The sequence below is a fragment of the Peromyscus leucopus genome, chromosome 7, assembly GCF_004664715.2.
Source record: "Peromyscus leucopus breed LL Stock chromosome 7, UCI_PerLeu_2.1, whole genome shotgun sequence".
NCBI lineage: Eukaryota > Metazoa > Chordata > Mammalia > Rodentia > Cricetidae > Peromyscus > Peromyscus leucopus.
Window position 1 is genome coordinate 1,981,821 of NC_051069.1, and position 23,773 is coordinate 2,005,593.

General features: G+C 42.0%; 1 protein-coding gene across 2 annotated transcripts in view; it reads left to right on the plus strand.

The window, feature by feature from the left end:
* Positions 1 to 5,153: 5,153 nt before the first annotated feature.
* Positions 5,154 to 23,773, plus strand: part of Mindy2 (MINDY lysine 48 deubiquitinase 2) — a 65,113-nt gene continuing 46,493 nt past the window's right edge. Inside the window, exons 1-2 of one of the 2 annotated variants that reach the window (XM_028865703.2) lie at positions 5,154 to 6,083; positions 17,600 to 17,657. In XM_028865703.2, the coding sequence (XP_028721536.1) occupies positions 5,307 to 6,083; positions 17,600 to 17,657 (835 nt within the window). In that variant the 5' untranslated portion in view covers positions 5,154 to 5,306. The remainder of the gene's footprint in view (positions 6,084 to 17,599; positions 17,658 to 23,773) is intronic. The other variant, XM_028865693.2, reaches the window with a different exon arrangement.

Genomic DNA, 23,773 nt, shown 5'->3' on the forward strand with positions numbered 1-23,773 from the left:
GTCGCCCAGATCTAAGGAAGAAGAAAGAGGCACTGGCTGCCTGCCTGCACTTCTTGCTGATGATTGTGTCTTTCTCCACTGCTGTTGCCATTGTTTGCTGACACCAGGCTCCAGGTTCCTCAAACTCCAGTGTGGACTGAAGACCAGGCACTCTCCAGGAACTCTGCAGCCCCTCAGCACCAAACAGGGACTGCTGAGGGATACAGTTTCACTGACTGAGCTGCGACCAGGTTCTCGGCCTCTCTGGCCTGCAGACAGACAGTATTGGACCACCCACTCCCTCTCAGTCACAGGCAACTCTAGTTGTTCCCTTTTTATTATGCATACATTCTATCAGTTCTGCTCCTCTAGAGAACCCTGGGAAATACAAGAACCACCGATTTCTTTATTTGTAGTTTGTCAACTTCATAAAAGCAAAGACTTTTGAATTATAGTTTTTATAGGCATGTGTAGGATGTGAGGAAGAAAAGGCCATAGGCCACAAAGTAACTGGAATAGTGCTATACACTACTTGTAAGGGGATATGGACTAAGGGTGGCCACAGGGAGAAGGGACAAAATAAAGGTGCATAACATCCTAAGACTTGACAGAGAGAATAATGATGAGTGCCTAGGGTGAATGGCAAGGATGATGCCAAGCTTTCTGATGTGATAGCTAGAAAATTTGTGATGTTGCTTTGAAATAAACATGGTTTTAATAGGCTAGAGCCAAGAGTGATGGCCCATGCCTGTAATCCCAGCACCTGGGAGACTGAGTAAGAGTATAAGGCTAACTTGGGCTACCCTAGAACAAAACAGAACCAAATAATCAAGGCCAGGATAAAGCTCAGTTGTATAGCCCGTGCTTAGCAAACAGGAGGCCCTGGGTTCAACTCCTGGTAACACAAAATAAATACGTATAATTTTAGCCAGATGTGGTGATTCACATCTGTAATCCCAACGGTTGTAAGGTAGAGACAGGAGGGTTGCACCAACCTTGAGGCCAGTCTGAACTATGGATTTAGTACTGTGCCAGGCTTGTTAGAGCTAAACAGAAAGACCTTGTTCAAAGACAATCCAAAACACTAACAAAATAATAATAATATTGATAGTGTGTGTATATATATTTCAAAATAGGGTTTCTCTGTGTAGCCCTGGCTGTCTTGGAACTCACTCTGTAGACCAGACTGGCCTCAAACTCACAGAGATCCACTTGCCTCCACCTCCTGAGTGCTGGGATTAAAGGCATGCGCCACCACTGCCCAGCTGAGATATATATTTTCTACATCCTAAGTCTAAGGCAATACTCAGCCTATACTTTTAATTATTATCTTACATAGGTTTCTTTCCTCTGAATTTTTGCAATATTTACTGTTTATTACTAATTATTTAATATTGTGACATATTCTCAACAATAATTTCATGTCAATTAGCACATGGGGGTAGTATGTGTTTGTGCATGTGTATATTGGTGTACTCACTTTCAAGGGTTGTGTAGAGGCCAGAGAACAATCACTCCTTCCTCAGTCACTCGCCAACTTGTTTGGTTTTTGTGTTTTGTTGTTGCTGTTGTTCTTGCTTGTTTGTGGGTTTATTTGTCTTTTTGTTTGAGACAGGGTCTCACTGTGTAGCCCTGGCTAGCCTGGAACTTTCTATGTAGGCCAGGCTGGACTCAAACTACAGAGATCTGCCTGCCTCTACCTCCTGAGTGCTGGGACTACAGGTGTGCACCACCATTTCTCTGCCCTCTTTGTTCCTTGAGACAGGGTCCTTCACTGAACCTGAAGTTCACTATTTCAGCTAGACAGGCTGGTCAGGGAATCCTTAGATCTGTCCGTCTGACCCTCCACTGCACCTGGCTTTTATCTGGGTGCTGGGGATCCAAACCCAGTCTTCATGATGGCACTATCTACTGAGCCATCTCCCCAGCCCTTATCAATATCTTATTCCCCAAAGTAAGACTTATTCTGTATTTCTTTCCCTCCATCTCAATCCCTAACACTACTAAGTACACATTACTGATGCGTATGTTTCGATACCCTTTGGAAAACACAAAGGTAGGGCTGGAGAGATGTCTCTGCTGTTAAGAGCACTTGCTGCTCTTGCAGAAAACCCAGATTCAGTTCCTAGCACCCACATGATGGCTCACAACTGTCTGTAACTCCAGTTCTGGGAATCCAATACCTTCTTCTGACCTCTGCAGGCACCAGGCACACACCCAGTGCACATACACAAATGTAAGCAAAACTCTCACTCACATACAATAAAAAGAAATGAATCTTTAAAAAATATTTATAACATCAAAAGGGTAATATAAAAATTATAATCAATATTCTAAAATAAAAGTTTGCATAATATTAATAATAAAAAGGAACTAGATGGAATATTTGAAAATTAAAGATAAAGACTAAAATCAGGGGAAAGGTCAGAATTATTAAAGAAATAATCAATTTCCCATAACTGAAGAACATAAATTTCTGTACTGACTATGGTTACCAAGTAGTCAGCACAATGAATAAAGGAAGGTACACACAAAGAAATATTAACTAGTGCAATGTCAGAACATCAAAAATAAGAAGAAACTTGATGGGAGGCTGTGGTAAGAGGATCATGAGTTCAAGGTTAGTCTGGGCTACACAGCCCCTTTCTCCAAAGAAAGAGAAAGGAAGGAAGGAAGAAAGGGAGGGAGGGAGGGAGAAAGGAAGGAGGGAAGAAGGGAGGAAGGGAAAAGGATGAAGAGGAAGATAAACTTCAGAGAGAACAGGTTATATACAGAAGTTTCTGGAGTCATAATCGTAGCAGGTTGCTTAGTAATCAGCTGGAAGTCAGAAAACAGTCACTAAGTTCAAATGAAGAAAACATATCCCCAACCTTGACCATTATACCCAGCCAAACAATACATTTTAAACACAAAATAAAGCTCTACCTTTCTCAGAGGATCAATGATGACAGTGAAAATGAACTTGAGTCCTCTGCAAGAACAGCAAGCTCTGTATTCGCCCAGCCACCTGTCCAGCCTCAATTTGAAACACATACCAATAAAAACTACCGAAGTATAGGTTTATCCACACAGAATTTTCAAAACTGGTGAAAAAGCCATTCTTTGAGAAGTATGTTCCATTATTTTGGGCTCTACTGTGTGCTACACTGGCCTACAAATAATTCATTTATTCACCCAGTTTAGTCATATAGCACACCTTTGCAGTTCTCCTTTTAGATTTAAGGCACCATACACAATCTGAATTCTCTGAAGTCAGTGATATTTTCAGCTGTACTTCACGGATTTCAATACTGTAAAGTGACCAGATCCAACAGCATATTCTTAATTGTTTAATGTCTGCAATGTTATGTCTACATAACAATCAGGCTAGCCTGGGCTACATAGTGAGACTGCCTCAATTAAAAAAAAAGTTGCCAATTTGTTGTTGTTGTTGTGAAACAGGGTGTGTCTGTGTATAGCCCTGTTTGTCCTGGAACTCTCTTTGTCGACCAAGCTGGCTTCCAACTCACAGAGCTGCCTGCCTAGGTCTCTGGGATTAAAGGTGTGTGCTACCACCCAGCAAAAGTTGCAAATCTTAACAAAACAAAACAAAAAAAAAGGTGCTCACATCTATAATCTCAAAATTGGAGTATAAGTATAAGGAGAGAGTATAAGAGGATTGCTGTAAATTCCATGTCAGTCTCAGACACAGTGAGACTCTCTCAAAAATTGAAATGGGGGGGGGGGCATCATCTTTTGCATTTTCAGGAAAATATACTCACTGAGCATCTATTACAAAGGTAGCAATAAGAATAAAATGAGCACTCAAGAGGCAGAGGTAGGCAGATGTCTGGGAGTTTGAGGACAGTCTTATCTACATAGGGAGTTCCAGGCCAGCCAGGGCTACATATTGTGACCTGTCTCAAAAAATAATAAAATAAAATAAAACAAAGTGGTAAGGAGTGTAGCTCTGTAGAGTGCTCACATGCATTGATTCCCAGCACTGAAAAAAGGAGAGGTAGGGAAGAAAAGAAAGGAAGGGACGGTGGAGAGAGTTGGAGGGGGAAGAGGAGAGAGAAGTGGAAGAGAGGGCCGGGAGAGAAAGGACCATAATTTCTGAGAGGATAACAATGCCATCTTTAGTGTGAAACACAGTACTCAACAACATACTTGGTGCTAAAACGTGAAGGAGCAAAACAATGCATTTATTTTGTCTACCTTTCTAGCCAGTATAAACAGATGTACCAGGTATTTGTATGTCTGACCCTGAAGGAAGACCTGTCTTGTTCATTTTTATATCCTCTGAGCCTAGACAACTTTGAAAAGAGAAGGTCCAGAAAGAAATCCTTTTCCAAAACAGGTCAGAAGATCTGTATCCACTCTTGCCAAAAATATTTTTTTGCAGGCAACTCTGACCTCTTTGCAGACGTCAAAGCTTCATGGTAAGTCAATTCTAATTAGAAAAAGTCACTTTTTCTGGAGCAGGCGCTTCCCACTCCGTGCAAAGTGGAGCCAAGTAAACAGAACCGCAAAGACTTGGCTTACTTCAAACGCAAACTAATTTATTATTATTGGCCCAAATTTACCCTCTCTCCTGGGGCGTAGGCCAATATCCACAACCGCACTGAAGCCTCGGCAAGGCATACCAGTAGCTGGTGGGGAGCACAGCGATTCTCAGCCAAAACCCAGGGAGAGCTGCCCCCGTGCAGCTCAGTCTTCCAAAAGCTTCCACTCCGTCTTTAAAAGTCTGCATTTCCTAAGAAATGCTTCCAGTTTTCAGTATTAAAAGCTAAAGAAACAGCTCTCCAGAGCCCTTCAGGGAATGGCTCCCTTCCAAGTGCTACTGCCACTTTCGGGGTTCACCAGGCACAAGCCCAAAGCCGGACCACACTCGCTACGGCCTTGGCGACAGCCTTTAAAGTAACCGCGCGCAGCAGGGATGCCCGGGAGTTCAACTTCCGGCCCACACAGAGGCTATTTTCCTACTGGCGTTGCGGCTGCGGGAGCACTTTGGCCACGCCCCCTAACCACGCCCCCAGCCTCTCTCTGCTTTTTCCTGGGCTTGAACGCGCGGGAGGGGCGTGGCCTCGGGGGAGCGGCGCTCCCCGTGTAGGTCCCGGCGCCTCACCGAGCGCGGTCACGCGGAGGCACGCTCCGACCCGGCGGGCGGGTGCGAGCGCGCGCGCGCGCGAGCGCACGCGCGCTCCCGCCACCCTCTCCGGTGACGTGCCTGGCCGAGGCCGCGCAAGGGCGCTGGAGCTGCCACTGAGCGGCTGTCATGGCGTCGGAGGCGCTGGCTGAGGAGAGCCGGCCGCGGTGTCTATAGGACCAGGGGCGGGCGGCCGGGGATGGAGAGCGGCCCTGACAGCCCGCAGCCTCTGGAACTCGGGGTGGCGGCGGGCCGGGAGTCGCCGCCGGAAGGGCGACGGCACGGCGGGCGCGAGGCTGAGGATGGTCTCGCAGGACGCGCGGAGGAGAGCGGCGGCGGGCAGGGGGCGGCGGCCGCGCGGAGCAGCCCCGGGGACCCGACGTCCCCCTCCCAGCTGGGCTGCGGCGCGGGCTCCGACTTGAAGGACAGCGCGTCGCCGAGCCCCGCCGCCTCGGAGGCGCCCCCGAGAGGGCAGCACAAGGTGACCGCCTCCCCGGAGCTGGCCGAGGCCGCGGCTGGCCGAGGGTCGGGGCCGGTGGCCGACGCGGGCACCTGCAGGGTGGAGCAGGCGGCCGAGGAGCCCAGCAGCGCCGGCGCCCTGAGCAGCAGCTGCAGCGAGCCGAGCCCCCCTGGGGACTCGCCCAGCCTGGACTCCCTGGAGTCTTTCTCCAACCTGCATTCTTTCCCCAGTAGCTCTGAGTTCAATAGTGAGGAGGGAGCCGAGACCAGGGTCCCCGAAGACGTGGAGGAGGGCGCGGCGGGGCCGCCCAGGGCTGCACCTCTGTGCAAAGAGGAGGAGGAGGAGGAGGACCCGGCTCAGGTGCTAGCGGCCTCCAAAGAACGCTTTCCCGGCCAGTCGGTGTATCACATCAAATGGATCCAGTGGAAAGAGGAGAACACGCCCATCATCACGCAGAATGAGAATGGACCCTGCCCTTTGCTGGCCATCCTCAATGTTTTGCTTCTGGCCTGGAAGGTACAGTCTGCAGCTTTCTGCTTCCTACAGCTTGTGGGGAGGGGCAAAATGGGGTGAGGAAACTGCTGTTTGTCAGCTGATGGCTTCCTTGTTTCTTCATTCATCAGACCTCCTTTTTTGAGATAAGGTTTCTCTGTGTAGCTTAGGCGGTCCTCGAACTCATGATCTTCATGCTTCGGCCTCTGGAGTGCTAGGCATGCACCATCACGTCTAACAGACCCTTCTTCTTACATGAAATTAATTCCAGGATTTCTTTATTGAACGATTATTCATGTATGTATATATGTATATATGTATGTATGTATGTATGTGTCAGGAAGAACTGCCCCTAACTTCAGGTAGGTCCCTTTTAGGTATTAAAAGTTCAAGGTTGTAACTGATGGTGTACTTCTAAACAGATAGAATCTAGACCCTACACCTACACCTTCTGAATGTTTTTAGTTATATTCGCCCATATGTTACTCCTTCTTACTGACATTATCACATATGCAAAACAGTGGAGATTGGAAAAAGTGATCTTCAGAGTTACTGTCAACCTGATATCATGGAGTAAGTTTTAATGATTATATATACACTGTTTTCTAGAAAATGCTGCCTGCCACCGTTGGGTGTGGATACATGAAGGAATGGAGATAGTGAAGATACAGCCAGCCCTTTTAGATAAATTCCATTTAAGGAAAAACATTGGTCTGAGCCCATTTGTCATAAATTACTTGTTTTCAAAGACTGTATTTTCATCTTGTATATGATTTTTACTTGCCTTGTTTCTTAGGCTCTACTTCAAAGGTTTGGCATTTTTACCAGCAACTATACATTAGAATGTGTGAAGGAAGCTAAAACTATTAACAACTAAAATAAGAAATGATAAATCTAAGATACTTGAGCACAAAAGGGGAACAGCAGGTGTGTTAAGGCCTCAGAGTAAAGTGTCATGTTTAAGCTTGCAGATTCTGGGTGCTAAGAGGGTGCATCTCAGCACCTGTTTTCAAATTGATCATTTCATCGGCAGTTAAAATGGTCCCTAGAAGAACAGCTTGAATTTTGCTAACCGGTTATGAAGAAGTGAGATGGATGGTGAGAGAGGAACCCCAAACACCCAATGTTGCAGTTCCATGTTGAGTATCTGGGGCTCTTGATGGAATGAATCATCTGGGTTCCAATCATCTGGGTTAGTCTGTGAAGGAGTATGCATGTTAATGAATTTGAAGATTATTTTGATTAACCTATGCCTACAACATTCCAGGGCTTTTCTATCCCAGAGTTCCAAACTTCCACATTCTTTCTACAAACCAGTTCAGTCTAAGAGCTACCTAGTCAGGTCAGTCATAGCAAAGGCTCCATTCCTGAGTACCAGTTTTCTGGCATCGTTCCTTTTCTCACTGCTGTAACAAAATACCTGAGAAAAGCAGCTGAAGGTAGGGTTTATTTCTGCTCACAGTGTGAGGGGACAGTCCATTAATTCAGGGAGGACATGGGAGCTGGAGCCTGAAGTAGCTAGTCACATTGCATTCATAGTCAGGAGGCAGAGGCAGATGACTGCTCAATTGGATTTCTCCTTTTTATGTAGTCCAAACCCACATCCAGAGTGGGAGGAGCACTTACCATGGCCTGGATTACTTTGTGGATATATGAGCCTTGAATTGACTCTGAAAGACAGATTCAAATGTGTAACCACATTTGGGTTCCGGTTTTGTGGAAGACGCTATAAATGCCAAGACTGTACAGAGTACATCAGCCTTCTGGTAGCTCGGTATATGATAAGAAGGCAGACATAAAGAGTAATTGTAGTCCTAATGTGCTAAGGAAGTAATCCCCCCCCCAAAAAAAAAGGCAGGGGTGAGTAACTGGGAATGGGATCTCAGGGGAAGGCTTTGGAGATGAGACACACTGATTCAGGTCAGAAGACTGAGTGAGATAAGGCTTCTGGACAAAGGGTACATTTGAAGAAAGATCGGAGATAGTTTATTTTGATCACCTCCAAGTTTGGTTGAAATGGAGTGGAGAAGGGGAAAGAAAGGGTCGTAAGCAAGCAGTAAATTTGATGGGTTTGGTTAGTCTGTGAATGAGCATGCGTGCTAGTGAATTTGAAGATTTTTTGAAAATCTGTGGTTCTCAGCTCTTTCTCTGCCTGTAGGGTATTTATGCCAACAAAAACCAGTCATTATTAATGATTGCTAGAGAGATGGGTGAGAGAAACAATGTCAAGTAGTGTTCGCAAGGTGAGCCAGGGTGTCTAGAGGTCAAAACTGTTTCCCTAATAACGCAAAAATGCTATTTGCCTTTTGGAAGTCAGCAGAGATTTCTAGACTCTGATGGATGGATGATGATTGAGGTTAAAAAGGAGAACAGAAGGGCATCCACTGTACACAACACACAGACATAGGGCCAGCGGTTGGGTGTTTTTCTCTACCGCTCCCAGTGTCTTGTTTGGGTTTTTGGAGACAGGTCTCAGTTGAATTTGCTCTTTTAGTTAGACCGCCTGACCAGTGAGCCCTGGCTTTGTCCGTTCTACTTCACCGCCCTTCAGTGCTGAGGGACGGAAGTATGGCTGGCACCACAGCCCAGTTTCTACATGGCTGCTGGGGATCTAAGCTCAGGTGCACTTTCTCCACTGAGCCATTGTCCCAGCTGCAAGTTTCTGTATTTTTTCCAGTTTCTCTTCGTGGTTAGCATTATATTATACAAAATGATGGGTTTCACTATGACATTTTCATACATATATAATATACTTTGATCATATTCATCTTATTACATGATGCTGATTATATAGAAAGTAATGGATTTCATTATAATATTTGGGTTTCGTTTGTTTGTTTGTTTTTGAGATAGTGTCTTATATATCACAGGTTGGGCTCCAGCTTGCTGTGTAGCCTGAGGATGATTTTTGAACTTCTGGTTCTCCTGCCTCAACCTCCCAAGTACTGGAATTACAAGCACGTGCCACCACTCCCAGTGTATGTGGTTCTGGGGTTAACCAGGGCTTCATGTATGTTAGACAGGCGCCTGTTAACTGAGCTACATCTCCAGCCCTCATTATAGCATTTTCTTTTTTTTTCCTTTTATTTTATTTTACAATACTATTCAGTTCTACATATCAGCCACGAATTCCCTTATTATAGCATTTTCAAACATGTTTGTAGTGTGCTCTGATCATCTTCACCTGACTCCAGGGGCTAGTTTCTTCTTTAGTGTGTATGGGTGTTTTGCCTGCATGTGTATCTGTGTATCACATGCATGTCTGGTGCCCAGGTCCTCTGGAAGAGAAACCAGTGCTCTTAACCACTGAGCCATCTCTCTCTAGACCGGAGGATAAGTTTCTTAGTTTATAAAGAGCACCTATAAATAAGCAAGAAAAAAATCAATAGCAAAAAACTCCACCAAGTGGTGGTGGCGCACACCTTTAATCCCAGCACTTGGGAGGCAGAGGCCGGTGAATCTCTGAGTTCGAGGCCAGCCTGGTCTACAGAATGAGTTTCAGGACAGCCAAGGCTACACAGAGAAACCCTGTGTAAAAAAAAAAAAGGAGGGAGGGAAAGAAACTTAAAGTTTAGATGGCCATTTCCTGTTTTATCACCTTGAAGTAAAGTTCTATGTCTATGAGCATCTTTCCAGACTGTTTGCTGTGGTTCTCCCTACTTTTCGATGACATCTCATCTCTTCTCCCAGGTGCTTTCCCCAAATCCTTCACTAATTTTTTTCATGCTATCTTTTCCTAAAGTAAGCACAAAACTCTTTTGAGGTTTTCCAAGTGTGTTTATTGCTTATAAAAAAGGAAAAACAGATGGTGAGCCAAAGGTTTTATCTTAGCCTCTGCCTACTCTGTTTTAAATATAGATCTTGTAAGGAGAAATTTAAAACTTTACACAGTAGTGGAATCTTATCTACATAAAAGATTTGAGGAACAGTTCTGGGGCTTACTTTCCCAGTTCCTCCCAAGAATTAGAAGTAATGTGTCTCTGGACTTGTGAGTAAAGTAGATGAGAACAGTGTGATCCCCTGTGGGTGGATGCCTGGTTCTGGTAGTATTCCTTCAATGAAAAAGCCTTCCTTTTTCCTTTCCAATCTTGCCTATGGAGGTCCAGGTAAAGGACATTGGATTTTTTAATACATGTCTTACCAACAAACTAGTTTGACTATAGCAACTTTTTGTTTCTACTTTGGTTTGTTTGTTTGCTTGCTTGTTTTGAAACAGGGCGTTGCTATTTAGTCACTGCTTTTGAACTCTCAGTCCTCTGGGTTCAGCCTGTGGAGTGCTAGAGTGCTAGAGTTACAGGTGTCCAGCAACATTCCTGGCTTAAGGTGAACTTTGATACTGTTCCCCCATTATTCTCCACTTTTTAAAAAAATAAGATACTTCCATGTATCTTTTTTGGGGAGAGGGGCTGTTTTCCATGCATGTATGCATGTGTATCACATGTATGCCTGGTGCTGATGGAGGCCAGAGAGGGAACAGTCTTTGGAACTGGAATTACATATGATTGTGAGCCGAGATGTGAGTGCTGGGAATGGAACTCTGGTAAGTGCTCTTAACCTTTGAGCCACCTCTTCGGCCACTTATTCTCTACTTTTACTTTTTAAATTATTTTTATTTTATTTGTATGATTGTTTTGTCTGTATGTATGTCTGTGTGTGCCTGTACCTTTGAAGGCCAGAGGAGGCCAGGAGGCATCAGATCCACTGGGAATAGAGTTAATAGGCAGTTGTAAACTGCCATGTGGGTGCTGGAAATTGAGCTTGGGTACTCTGAAGGGGCAGCCAGTGATCTGGAGCCACTGAACTATCTTTCCAGTCCCTTGTTCTCCAACTTTTAATTAATTAAGTTGCTTTGTCTTTAGTTCAGTTTTGTGACAGGTCTCAAATTCACTATTCTCTGTCATTCTCCTGGGAGTGGGACTACAGATCTGGACCACTATGCACTGCTTGTTTTGAATGTTTTGTTTTTGTTGTGTTAGGGATCTGATGACATAAAACAAAAACCCATCTCTTATCTTCTGGTGAGTTTGATGGCAGCTTGTGCTTTGTTGAGAGAGCCTGTCTGAAAAGATCAGATCAAGCGAAACAAACAAGCGGTGTTGCTCCACTGTTTTGGAGCCAAAAAATGAGTGGCACTGTCTGGGAACATAAATTTAGGTTACCCCAAATCCCATGTTCTGATGTGGTAACAGTTTCATGAAAACGTTAGAGTAACAGAACAAAGACTATTTCACATACATTGGTGGAAACATCAGATAGGTGAGTTACAGCAGAATGAGGGGGTGAGGGGAATCAAAAGAACCTCAGCTATGGGTCTCAGATGCTATCTGCTGACTTTCTTAGGTTTTAGGTTAGTGGAAGCCAGTGGTCTGCTCCATTAATACATCCCAAAGATGTTAGGTCAGACACAGAGGTGAGTTATTAAGAGAACTAAAGATAGTCCAAGATAAATTATAATTAGACTCTGGACCTACAGTGTTCCAATCTTTCTACAATCACTGAAATTCTATCACTTAATCAGACTTTGTAGAATATTTAATATAGATGCAACTTCTTTTTGGGAACTCAATTTAGTATGCTAAGCAAGCACTCTACCTATACACCCTACCTTCACCTGTTTTACAGCAGACTGCATGCACCCCAGGATAGTATGAATGTACCCTAAAATAGAACCATTAACTTACTTTAAACATTCTGAAATCATGTGTGTGTATGACAGTGTCATGTCATAATGTGGCAGATTGAACACATCTGATTCTGACAGACATTTCACTGACTGAACATCTTTTATTCATTCTTTCCTCTCTTTTTCTTTTGAGGTTCGTACTGTCACAATGAAAGAGGAACTTACTTTGTTGTGAGTCTCAAGTCACAATACGAGTCATCTACTTACTTTGGACAAACATTTCAAAGCCTTAATTTAGTATTTGAATTAATTATGTCTTGTGACTTGTTTCACAGTCAACAGTTAAGGTGACCAGTAAGTTGAATGGCAGTTAGTAGATAATTTAATAAACAGACTGGACAAGCACAATTTTATTATCTCTTCTAGTGTCTCTTCTTTAAAAAGCCATTGGAGCTAGGCATCCCAACACTTGAGAAGCTGAGGCATAAGGGCCACCAGGAGTGCTGTGTAACCATGAGGATCTGAATTCAGATCCCAGCATCCTCTAACAAACCAGGTGTGGTCTTGGAAACACCTGTAATCCCTGCACTGTGGAGGGACAGGCACAAGATCACTGGGGCTTACTGATGCCAGCCAACTAGAAAATACACACGCTCCAGGTTCAGGGAACAACCCTTCCTCAGAGGAATAAAGAGAAAAGTGACAGAGGGGAGGATACCCGGTGCCCTCCTCTGGCCTCTGTTCATGCAGGGACGGACATGGACACACCTATTAGGAAAGTTGTTTGGACTTGATTGTATGTTTCTTCAATACTTATAGACATTGTATTAAGAATTTAACAATTATCTACAATAACTGATCAAAAACCTTTTTCTTTCTTTCTTTCTTTTTTTGGTGATGCTGTTGTTTGTTTTCTGAGACAAGGTCAAGGTCTAACTATATAACTCTTGCCAATCTGGAACTCACTGTATGAATCAATGTGCCTCAAACTCCCAGTGATCTTTCTGCTTCTGCCTCCTGAGTTTGAGGATTAAAGACTTATATTAGTATCTTCAAGATAAGCGGCTCCTTATTCCTTAGTAATGTGGAGTCCTTTGCATTTACTACTTCCCCATCCATCCCCTTAAAATCTTAGCCTATTACTTTTAGCATATTTTACATTCCTGTTTAAAATTTCACTAATGTTTTAAACACAAGATTTTATTGTTTTTATTTTTGGCCTCTCCCTTTTTTTTTTCTTTTTTCTTTTTTTTTTCTCGAGACAGGGTTTCTCTGTGTAGCTTTGGTGCCTTTCCTAGAACTCACTCTGTAGTCCAGGCTGGCCTTGAACTCACAGAGATCTGCCTGCCTCTGCCTCCCGAGTGCTGGAATTAAAGGCGTGCGCCACCACTGCCCTGCGTTTTTGGCCTCTCTTGAGGCTACTTCTAGTATCAATATAGAGGTGATTTTTCTCATTTTATATGCTTAGAACAGGACATGGTAGGCAGTCTCCTCTTGGAAAGTTTCAGACTATGTTCTGAAATTATGTAGACCCCTAGGATTATAGACTGTATATGCCAAATTCACACACTCTTCGGTGTCTTCATCTTGTTCTTATCCTCTGGTCTTGGTGGCTAACCCTGGGACCTTGTGCATAGTGAATGCACCTCCACCATTGAGCTACAGCCCCATTCTTTGGCTTTTTAATTTTACAACATTGCTAAAACTAAAAGAAGGGTTTATTTTTTTCTTCTTTTTACATTTATTTATCTTCTTTTTTACATTTATTTATGTATCAGGAGGATACACCACAGTCTATGTGTAGAGGTCAGAGGACAACCTGTTTCTCCCTCCATTATGTGGATTCAGAGGAGGGACCTCAAATTGTCAGGTCATTGGGCTTAGTGGGAAGTTCCTTTACCTGCTGGACCATCTTGCATGCCCCTTGAGAAAGGATAATTTTTGTTTGTTTGTTTGTTTGTTTGTTTTTCCAGACAGGGTTTCTCTGTGTTGTTTTGGTGCCTGTCTTGGAACTCACTCTGTAGACCAGGCTGGCCTAGAACTCACAGAGATCCCCCTGGTGCTGCCACCCCCCCCACCAGTGCTGGGATTAAAGGCATGCTCCACCACCACCACCACCACCACCACCACCACCACCCGGCAAGGATAAATTATTTGTTCAGGAAATCTTCTGGTGAATTTGTCACATTGAATCTGTCTTAAATAAGAGAACACATAATTCTTTTAAAAGAAAACATCATTTAAGTTGGCAAGAAGACTCAACAGGTAAAGGTGCTTGCCACCAAGCCTGACAATCTGAGTTTGATTCCTAGGACCCACATGGTGAAAGGAGAGAATATTGTCTTATGACCTCCACAAGTGTGCCCAGTCACATGTGTGCCCATGCAGGTACAAACACAAAATAAATAAATATGAAAAAATGTAGAAACAATAAAAATGACAGGGATGGTGGCATATACCTTTAATCTTAGCATGCAAGGAGGCAGGTGGATCTCTGTGAGTTTGAGGCCAGCCTGGTCTATATAGTGGGCTCCAGGCCAGCTAAGGCTATATAGTGAGGCCCTGTCTCTAAAAAAAAAAAAAAAAAAAATAGTAATAATTTTAAAAACATTGATATGTATGAATGGCCCTTTCAGATTGCTGTGAAATTGAAAGTTCCATCTTTAGAATACAAGTGTAGCTAGATATCAGCACATCAAAAATGATACTGAAACACCTTGATAAATACTGTATAACAATAGCTAGAATAGTCTAAAGCAAAAATTAGTAAATTGTCCTGTAAAGAATTACTTAGTGGAACTGGAGAGATGGCTCAGGGGTTAAGAGCACTGGCTGTTCTTCCAAAGGACCTGGTTCAATTCCCGGCACTCACATGGCAACTTATAACCACCATCTGTAACTCCAGCTCCAAAGGATCTGATGCCCTCTTCTGGCCTCCTCTGGCTTCTGTGGGCACCAGGCATACAAATGGTGCACAGACATACATGTAAGCAAAATACTGGTACATATAAAATAAAAAAATAAAAAATTTAAAACTGGTTGTTAATCATTTTAGGCTTTGTGTTTCATGAGTCTCTGTTAGAGAAATTAAACTTTGCTGCTGTAGTAAAAAAAAAAAAATGTAGAATATATTGAAATGTAGCCAAAGAATACATAAACAATGTGAGTAAGAAACCCAACTTTTTCTTAGAAAAACAGACAGCAAACTATAATTTGCAAGTGATCTTCAGTTTTAAAATTATATGTAGGAAGTGGGCTGCAGAGCTGGCTCAGCAGTTCAGAACACATACAGCTCTTGTAGAGGACCCAGGTTTGATTTTCCACACCCAAGTTGGGGCTCACAGCTGTCTATAACACCAGCTCCATGGGATCTAGCACCCTTTTCTGGCCTCTGAGTACGAGTACACACATGGCACATTCTCATATAGATACATACATATAAGTAAAAAAATAATCTTTTTTTTTAAACCCACATTTTTTTTTTTTTGAAGAATGGTTTATTGAGTAACTGCAATAGGGCATTGGACTAGACAGTAACTAGAGTGCTGCCTGCAGCCAAAATTATTCTTTAGAATATGTTGTTACAGAGAATAAAAAATCATTTAGAATAATATGATGAGCATGCTTCTATGGCGTATCTTGTTTTTCATTGAGTGATAAATCCAAAAGACAACTGGACCCTAAGCATCAGCTATCATAGGTGCTCTCAGAGGAGCTAACACTGCTATGTTTTGCAGCAATCATTTTGAAAACATGTTTTCTCATTGATTAAAAACATTTTAATATGTCATTAACACATTTGATAGCATAAACTTAGAATACCTTCTTTAACAATTAGAGAGCTATTGGAGAAATTGATGATTTAAACAGTTTCCTTGGTTGAACAGAAAATAATGACTAATACATTTTTTGAATAATACATTTTTAATTATGTTCTCCCTTCATTGTTATAGTAATTATTTGAAATTTCCATCCTGAATATTTTAAGATTTTCAAAAGAATTGTGTGTGTGTGAGTGTTTGTCTGCATGTGCGCATGTGCACCCTGTGTGTGCCTGGTGCCTTCAGAGTCCAAAAGGAGGTGTCTAATCTCCTAGAATTGGGGTTACAAACAACTGTAAGCCACCATAAATGTGCTAGTGCTCCTAACTGCTGAGGCATCTCTCTAGTCCCCCAAATAGTTATTTTTCCTCTATTCTGTGAATATAACAGTATGGTTGTAGATGTCAGTTAAAATATTTAGTCATTGGCATGATATATGTAACCCATCTGACAACTCAATTGAAATTTTATTTTAGGACAGCTAGTTAGGTCAGTAGATAAAAGCACTTGGTATACAATCCTAGCAACCTGAGTTTGCAGTGCCCCAGAAGCTCTTACAGTCTCTCTACTGGAACTCTTTCTTAACCTCTAGGAGTAACCATAATCTTGGTTTGTGTTGTTAGGTTTTGTTTTTTCATTTTCTGAAATGAGGTCTTATGACTAATGTAGCATAGGTTGTCCTCAAAGATGGCCTTGAACTCTTGATCTTCTTGCCCCCATTTCCCAAGTGCTGGGATTACAGGTGTGTACTACTATGCCTGGCTATTGTTTGTTTTGACAAAGTCTCCCTACATAGTCCAAGATGTCAGCCTTCTGAGTGTTGGAATTACAGGTTTATATTTCCTTACCTTTTTTTAATATATAGTTTTGTCACCTACATATATACCTCTAAATAATATAGCTTATTTTTACCATATATATACATATATGTGTATATATATTTCAAGACAGGGTTTCTCTGTGTAGCTTTGGAGCCTGTCCTGGAACTCACTCTGTAGACCAGGTTGGTCTCGAACTCACAGAGATCTGCCTGCCTCTGCCTCCTGAGTGCTGAGATTTAAGGAATGCACCACCACAACCTGACAAAATTTATATTTAAATGAAGTCATACAGATAAATTCTTTAGTGTTTAGTTAGTACTTTAATACTGTATTTATTTGAACCATTCAAAACATACCCAGGTAGATTGAAATAATAGATATAAAGCTTTGTTCCATCCTGCCTTCCAGAAAATGATTCCATTGATGACTTGTTACATGCTTGGTGCCTCTTCCTGCTCTTTAACTGAATTGTCTACCATTCTGGACTCTGTGACAGGGGTCTCATAGCAATCATGTTAGATGGTAAAAGGACATGGCTTTTCAGACCTCTCAACATCTCTATACAATCCACCATCACCTTATAATTGTTGCAGTGACAGGACTGTCTTCATTATACTTCTTTTGTGGGGGGGGGGGCGGTTCAAGACAGGGTTTCTCTGTGTAGTTTTGGTGCCTGTCCTGGATCTTGTTCTGTAGACCAGGCTGGCCTCAAACTCATAGAGATCCTCCTGGCGCTACCTTCCTAGTGCTGGGATTAAAGGCATGTGCCACCACCACCCAGCTATACTTTATTTTTTATTTTATTTGCCTTTTAACATTTTTTAAAAAATATTATTTGTGCATGAGATGTGAGTAAAGATTCGTGTGTGTCTTGGTGTGCAGATGTATCACAATGTGTGTGAAAGCTAGAGGACAACTATAGGAGTCCATTCTATCCTCTCATCCTGAGTTCCTAGGATCAAACTCAGGTCATCAAGCTCACTTATCAAGACTTTGGCCTGCTGAACTATTTTGTTCACCCTTATTTGCATTTTTTGAGAAAGAGTCACACTCTATAGCTGACTTAAAGCTCATGGCCATCCTTCTACTGAGTACTGGGAATATAGGCATGAGCCACATGCCTGGATGACTTTGTTATATAAGCATGAATGTTAATGTATTTATATAGTAAGTGTTTGTGTGTATCTGCATGCACATGTGTGCTTGTTTTTGACTTACAGGAAATAATTCAGTGATCAAAAACATTTTTTATGAAATAATACTTTTTTTTTTCAGGTGAAACTTCCACCAATGATGGAAATCATAACTGCGGAGCAGCTGATGGAATATTTAGGTCAGTGCCGAAGACTAGGTGATTTTGTATCTTTTACAAAATTAAATGAAGTTTTCAAAGCTGTTATTTTACTGGTGCTATTATATAATCTATTTTGAAATTATAGTTCTGAATCTGCTAATTAAAAATTTTACCAGTATGTTACTATTCTTGGCTGTCACAGCATTCTTCTAACCATCATTAGAATCCTGAACTATAAATAAGAAGACTGGGCAAATCCAGAGAATAGCACACTAATTAATTAATCCCAGTAAATTGTAGAATGAGAAATGATACAGAAACTTTGGCATGAGAAAAATACCTTTTTAAAATTTTGTCAACTTGGATTAAAGTTGAAGGAATTGGGTTGGGATGTAGCTCAGTGGTGGAGCATTTGGCTAGCATGTGTGAGGTCCTGGATTTAATCAATAGAGCTGAAAAAACAAACATAACAAGCCATACACACACACCAAAACAAAAAAAGCTGATGAAATGATATGAGATACTGCTACCCAAAGTATAATTTGTGGACCTGTGTCAATTTATAGTCTTATTTCATCTGAAATGTCTTTCTTGTTGAAGGAAGCAATGTGTTGAATTATATTCTTTCCCAGGCTTTTTTTTTTTTCTTTTATCTCAAAACAGACTAGTAGGGGCTGGAGAGATTGCTCAGCAGTTAAGAACACTGGCTGCTCCTGCAGAAGACTTGTATTCAATTTCCAGTACCCATAGTATGTAGCAGCTCCAGTTTTAGGGAACCCTACTTCATCTTCTGGCTTCCATAGGCACCAGGCATATACATTGTGCACATACATACATGTAGACAAACACTCATACACATATAATAAAAATAAACCTTTATTTTTTAAAAAAAGACTAGTAATTCAGCTTGTAGACTGGCTATATTAAATTGAACTTGTTTAGAGAGAAGGTGATTATACATCGTACTATGCCTTTTGCCATTCAGCAAACAACTTACATATTTATATTATTGACAAATAAGATATTTCCCCCCATATCTCTTTAGTACTTTTAGTGACTAAATTTTTATTTAAAAATATTGTTAGTCAAGGGCTGTGAAGGTGACTTAGTAGGTAAACTGCTTACTGCACATGCGTGAGGACCTACCTGACTTTGGATCCCAGTACTCGTGTAAAAGCTGAGTGTGGCAGCATGTGCCTGTACTACATGGAAGGCAGAAACAAGAGAATCCTTGATGCTTCTTGGTCAACCAGTTTAGCAAATTGGTGAGCTCCAGATTCAGTGAGGGATCTTAATATAAGAGATCGAAAAATAAGGTGGAGCACTGGAAAGATGACATAGTGGTTAATGGCACTTGGCTGCTGTTGCAAAGGACCTAGAGCTCAGTTCCCAGCACCTAGAGCAAGTGCCTCACAACTGGCTGTAACTCCAGCTCATCCGGGGCATCCAACACCTCTGGCCTCTGCAGACACCTGTACTCACATGCACACGCCTTTAATCCCAGCACTCTTGAGGCAGAGGCAGGCAAATCTCTGAGTTCGAGGCCAGCCTGGTCTACAGAGCAAGTTCCATGACAGACTGGGGCTACACAGAGAAACCCTGTCTTGAAAAAAAAAAGAGAGAAAGAAAAGAAGAGGCCTTAAAGGAAGAAGTGACTTCTTGAGATGTTCATACATAACTGAAAAGCAGTCTACCAGAGCAAAGGCAAGTCTTCACAGCTGTATGGGTTCTGCAGCCAACTCTGGATGATGGGAGGAGGCATTACTATTAAACCAAGACAAAACATACAGTATCACAATGCTATGCAAAAATGCTTCACATCCAGAGTACAACAGGTTACAAAATGTGGCGTTTTATCACAGGAACTTGGTCAGGGTAGGGTATCCATCCAACCTCACCAATTCTGTCGTAATGTACTTGGCTGTTTTACCACTAGTTAGTCCAAGATAAAGGTGAAAATCTTTTCTATCTAAACAGCCCATACCAGTTTTAACTCCTGTTAAACCCAGTGAGGGCTAAAACCGGTCTTCCATTGGCTCTCTCCAGCTCTTTCTTCCACCTCATGGGATCGTAGGCTTGTTTTCTCCATCATGTCTCAGAGGTCTTAGGTCTTTGGCCATACTCCTAAACTCCTGGACTCGGTGATTTTCTTGCCTTGGCCAGCCACATCCTGGCAAGAGAGGCACCAGCACAGTACCAGCATGACAGTGTTTGAGATTACTCTTACTTGTCTTTTTCTTTTATCAGCAAATGTATTTACTGAGCAGGAAAAATACCCCATGGAGGTGTTTGGAAGTATCATCAATGAATGGTCTTCAATGTGGCTGCACAAGTCATTTCCACTGCATAAATATCAGAAGAGTATTGCAGATAGAAAAAGTAAATAATTAGCACACCTTGGTATGTTAACTTTTCTCTTAGCTAGTAAAGCCCTCAAGAAGTCAGATATATCACAGAGAATTTTAATAGGGAGAAAGAAAAAGAACACGATGAAAAAGCAGCTGGGCTGGCAAGACTGCTCAGCAGGTAATATGCTCTTGATGTATAAGCCTGATGATCTGAATTCAGTTCCCCAGAGCCCACAGTGAAGAAGAGACTCAATTTCTGAAAGTTGTCCTCTGGCTTCCACATTGCCCCATATCATGTACACATGTGTGTGTGTGTGTGTGTGTGTGTGTGTGTGTGTGTGTGTATGTGTGTGTGTGTGTGTGTGTGTGTATGTGCACACGTGCGTTTGGGATGTTATAATACTTGAGTTAAGGTGCAAACAGTAGTAGAAGGATTATAAGAGAAACCATTAGTTGTTTTCCTAACATCTAGGTGAGATACCCCAAAGGATGGGAATTTTGTGTGTATTTGTTATGTGTACAGGTACACATGTGCAGGTACATGTGAGTCTATGCCAGAGGACAAACTCAGATGTCATTCCTCAGACATGTCTTTTTTGTTTATTTTTTGATACTGCATCTTTCACTGGCCTGAAGTGTGCCAAGTAGGACAGGCTGGCCAATAAGCCCCAAGAATCCCCATCTCTGCTTCCCCAGTGCTGGGATAACAAGCATGCACACTCAGCTTTGGGGATTTTTATTTCTTTTCTTTTCTTTTTTTTTTTTTTTTTGTTTTTTCGAGACAGGGTTTCTCTGTGTAGCTTTGCGCCTTTCCTGGAACTCGCTTTGGAGACCAGGCTGGCCTCGGACTCACAGAGATCCGCCTGCCTCTGCCTCCCGAGTGCTAGGATTAAAGGCGTGCACCACCACCACCACCACCACCACCACCACCACCACCACCACACCGCCTGGCTGGGATTTTTATTTCTTTATTTACTTAATTGATTTTGAGATAAGATCTTGCTGTGTAAACTAAGCTGCCCTATAATTCAAAAATCCCCCTGCCTCAGGCTGTAAATGCTGGGATTACAGGTGTGTACTATCACACCCAACAAAAATGGGAATTTTGCCTGGCAAAGGTTAAAGGAAAAGCAAACGAGTTTTATTTTGGAAATTGCTGCTCCTAGGTAAGAAGGGGGCCAAACATAGCTGTAGCTTGTTCAAGTATTTGACACAGAGAAAGGAACATAGCATGTAGATGCCTAGGCAGTTTTGAGAAGTCTAATAAAATAGGGTGGGAATGAGCTGAATGAGGTGGTGTAGAAGAATTGCTAAATGGCCTTATTAATAAAAAAAAACTCGGAGCTAGAAATTGGGGTTAAAGCCTGAGAGAGATCAGAGGAATAGGTACAGCCACAAGCTGACCTCACCTCACCAACTCCAAAGCTTCCAAAACAAGCTACTTCCTGTCTACCCACACTTATAGGCCTTTATGTCCTGTTCTCTCATTTGCTCTCTCAGCCCAGCTATATCACTTCCTCTTCCTGCCCAGCTTTGTTACTCCCTGTCTGTCTGTACAGACCTCCAGACCTTTATGGTTAGTGCTGGGATTAAAGGCATGTATCATCATGCCTGGCTCTGTTCCCAGTGTGGCCTTGAACTCACAGAGATTCAGACAGATCCCTGCCTCCCAAGTGATAGGATTAAAGGCATGTGCTACCATTGCTTGACTTCTATGTTAAGATTAAGACAGTGGCTGGCTTTTTCCTCTGATCCTCAGGTAAATTTTATTGGGAGACACAGTATATTGTGGGATACAATACATCCACAAGGTGGTACATACCTGGGCTGTGTGGAGACCTGGCCTCAAAAAAACAAAGAAGTGAGGTAGAAAATACAGATTCAGCAAATTAAGGCACTTGCTGTCAAGCCTGATGATCTGAATTTGAGTGGTGGGAGAAAGAATTGATTCCTGTGAATTGTCCTCTAACCTCCATATATCACCTCCCAGATAAATCAATGTTGTTTGTTTTTAAGATCTTACACAAGCTGGCATGAATGTTGTGACTGCAACCATCCTTAGTAGGAAGATGATGAAACAAGTATAGTAAAGTATAGTAAAGAAAAATAGTTGGGATGATGGTATGGTTGTGCTCTAAAACAATTACCCTTTGAATACAAATAAACCATAAAAATAGACCTGTATTAAAACATTTTAATTTTGACTACAGTTAACTATGTCTGGGCAATAGAACACTTTTCAAGCATATGCAAGGCCCCCATGAAACAGCTGAGTCAATGAGTGGGGTTTTTAAATGGGTTGTTTTAAAAGAGGAATATGTCAGATTTGTTTTAGAAGAAAATATGTCTGGTAACTAACAAGATTATAAAAAAAAAAAATCCCAAGTTATATAATGTATGGTTTCCTATAAAAGACCATAGGGATGTATATATGCACACATATCTATATGTGTTTGTTTACTTTTTCTAGTATGAAGGGTAAGATCTAGTACCTCACACTTGCTAGACAATGGCTTACCACTGAGTTATATCCCAGCCCCTTGAGATTTTAAGTTGGATGGAGGATGAAATTGATGCTTTCAGAAGAGCTTTCAGAAGATGCTTTCAGATGATCTTTTCCAATATCATCTGGGCTAAACTAAGTACTTGCCAGATTCCATCGTTGGCCTAATGTAAATATTGGGTTTTGTTTCTTGATTTTCAGTTGCCTGGACAAGCTTCTTAGTAGCAAATTCTAATTGGGGACTTTCTTTGAAATTCTTTCTCTGTGCACTGATATTTCAAAGGCTGTGAATTCTTGTCATCCTTCTGCCCGCTAGAATAGCCTATACTGGTATACTCTTCTGAAAGCATCAATTGCATCCTCCATCCAACTTAAAATCTCAAGCGCTGGGATATAACTCAGTGGTAAGCCATTGTCTAGCAAGTGTGAGGTACTAGATCTTACCCTTCATAGTAGAAAAAGTAAATAAACACACACACACACACACACACACACAGAGAGAGAGAGAGAGAGAGAGAGAGAGAGAGAGAGAGAGAGAGAGAGATAGATGTGTGCATATATATAAAAGACATCCCTACAGTCTTTTATAGGAAACCATACATTATATAACTTGGGATTTTTTTTTATAATCTTGTTAGTTACCAGACATATTTTCTTCTAAAACAAACCTGACATATTCCTCTTTTAAAACAACCCATTTAAAAACCCCACTCATGGGGCTGGAGAGATGGTTCAGAGGTTAAGAGCACTGACTGCTCTTCCAGAGGTCCTGAGTTCAATTCCCAGCAACCACATGGTGGCTCACAACCATCTGTAATGAGATCTGGTGCCCTCTTCTGTATACATAATAAATAAACAAATCTTTAAAAAAAAAAAAAAAAAAACCCCACTCATTGACTCAGCTCTTTCATGGGGGCCTTGCATGTGCTTGAAAAGTGTTCTATTGCCCAGCTGCAGTGCCAACCCTCGTTCCCTTCAGAGCGCTTGCTCACCTATCAGTTCAGGTCCCAGCATCCATGTTAGGTGGCTTACAGCTGCCTGGAACTCCAGACCTATACCCTCTTCTGGCCTCTGCAGGTACCCATGCTCACATGAACTTATACACATGTAACATTTTAAAATTTATTTTAAGTATATGTGGGGTGTGTGTGTGTGTGTGTGTGTGTGTGTGTGTGTGTGTGTGTAAGAGAGAGAGAGAGAGAAGCCTAGTCTCAGTATTGTTAGTCTGCAGCCTGTCATGGCTGCACTAATGTTTAAATTAGGCCTCTTCAGGAGTATAACATGCTGCCATTTTTCTAGGTCTT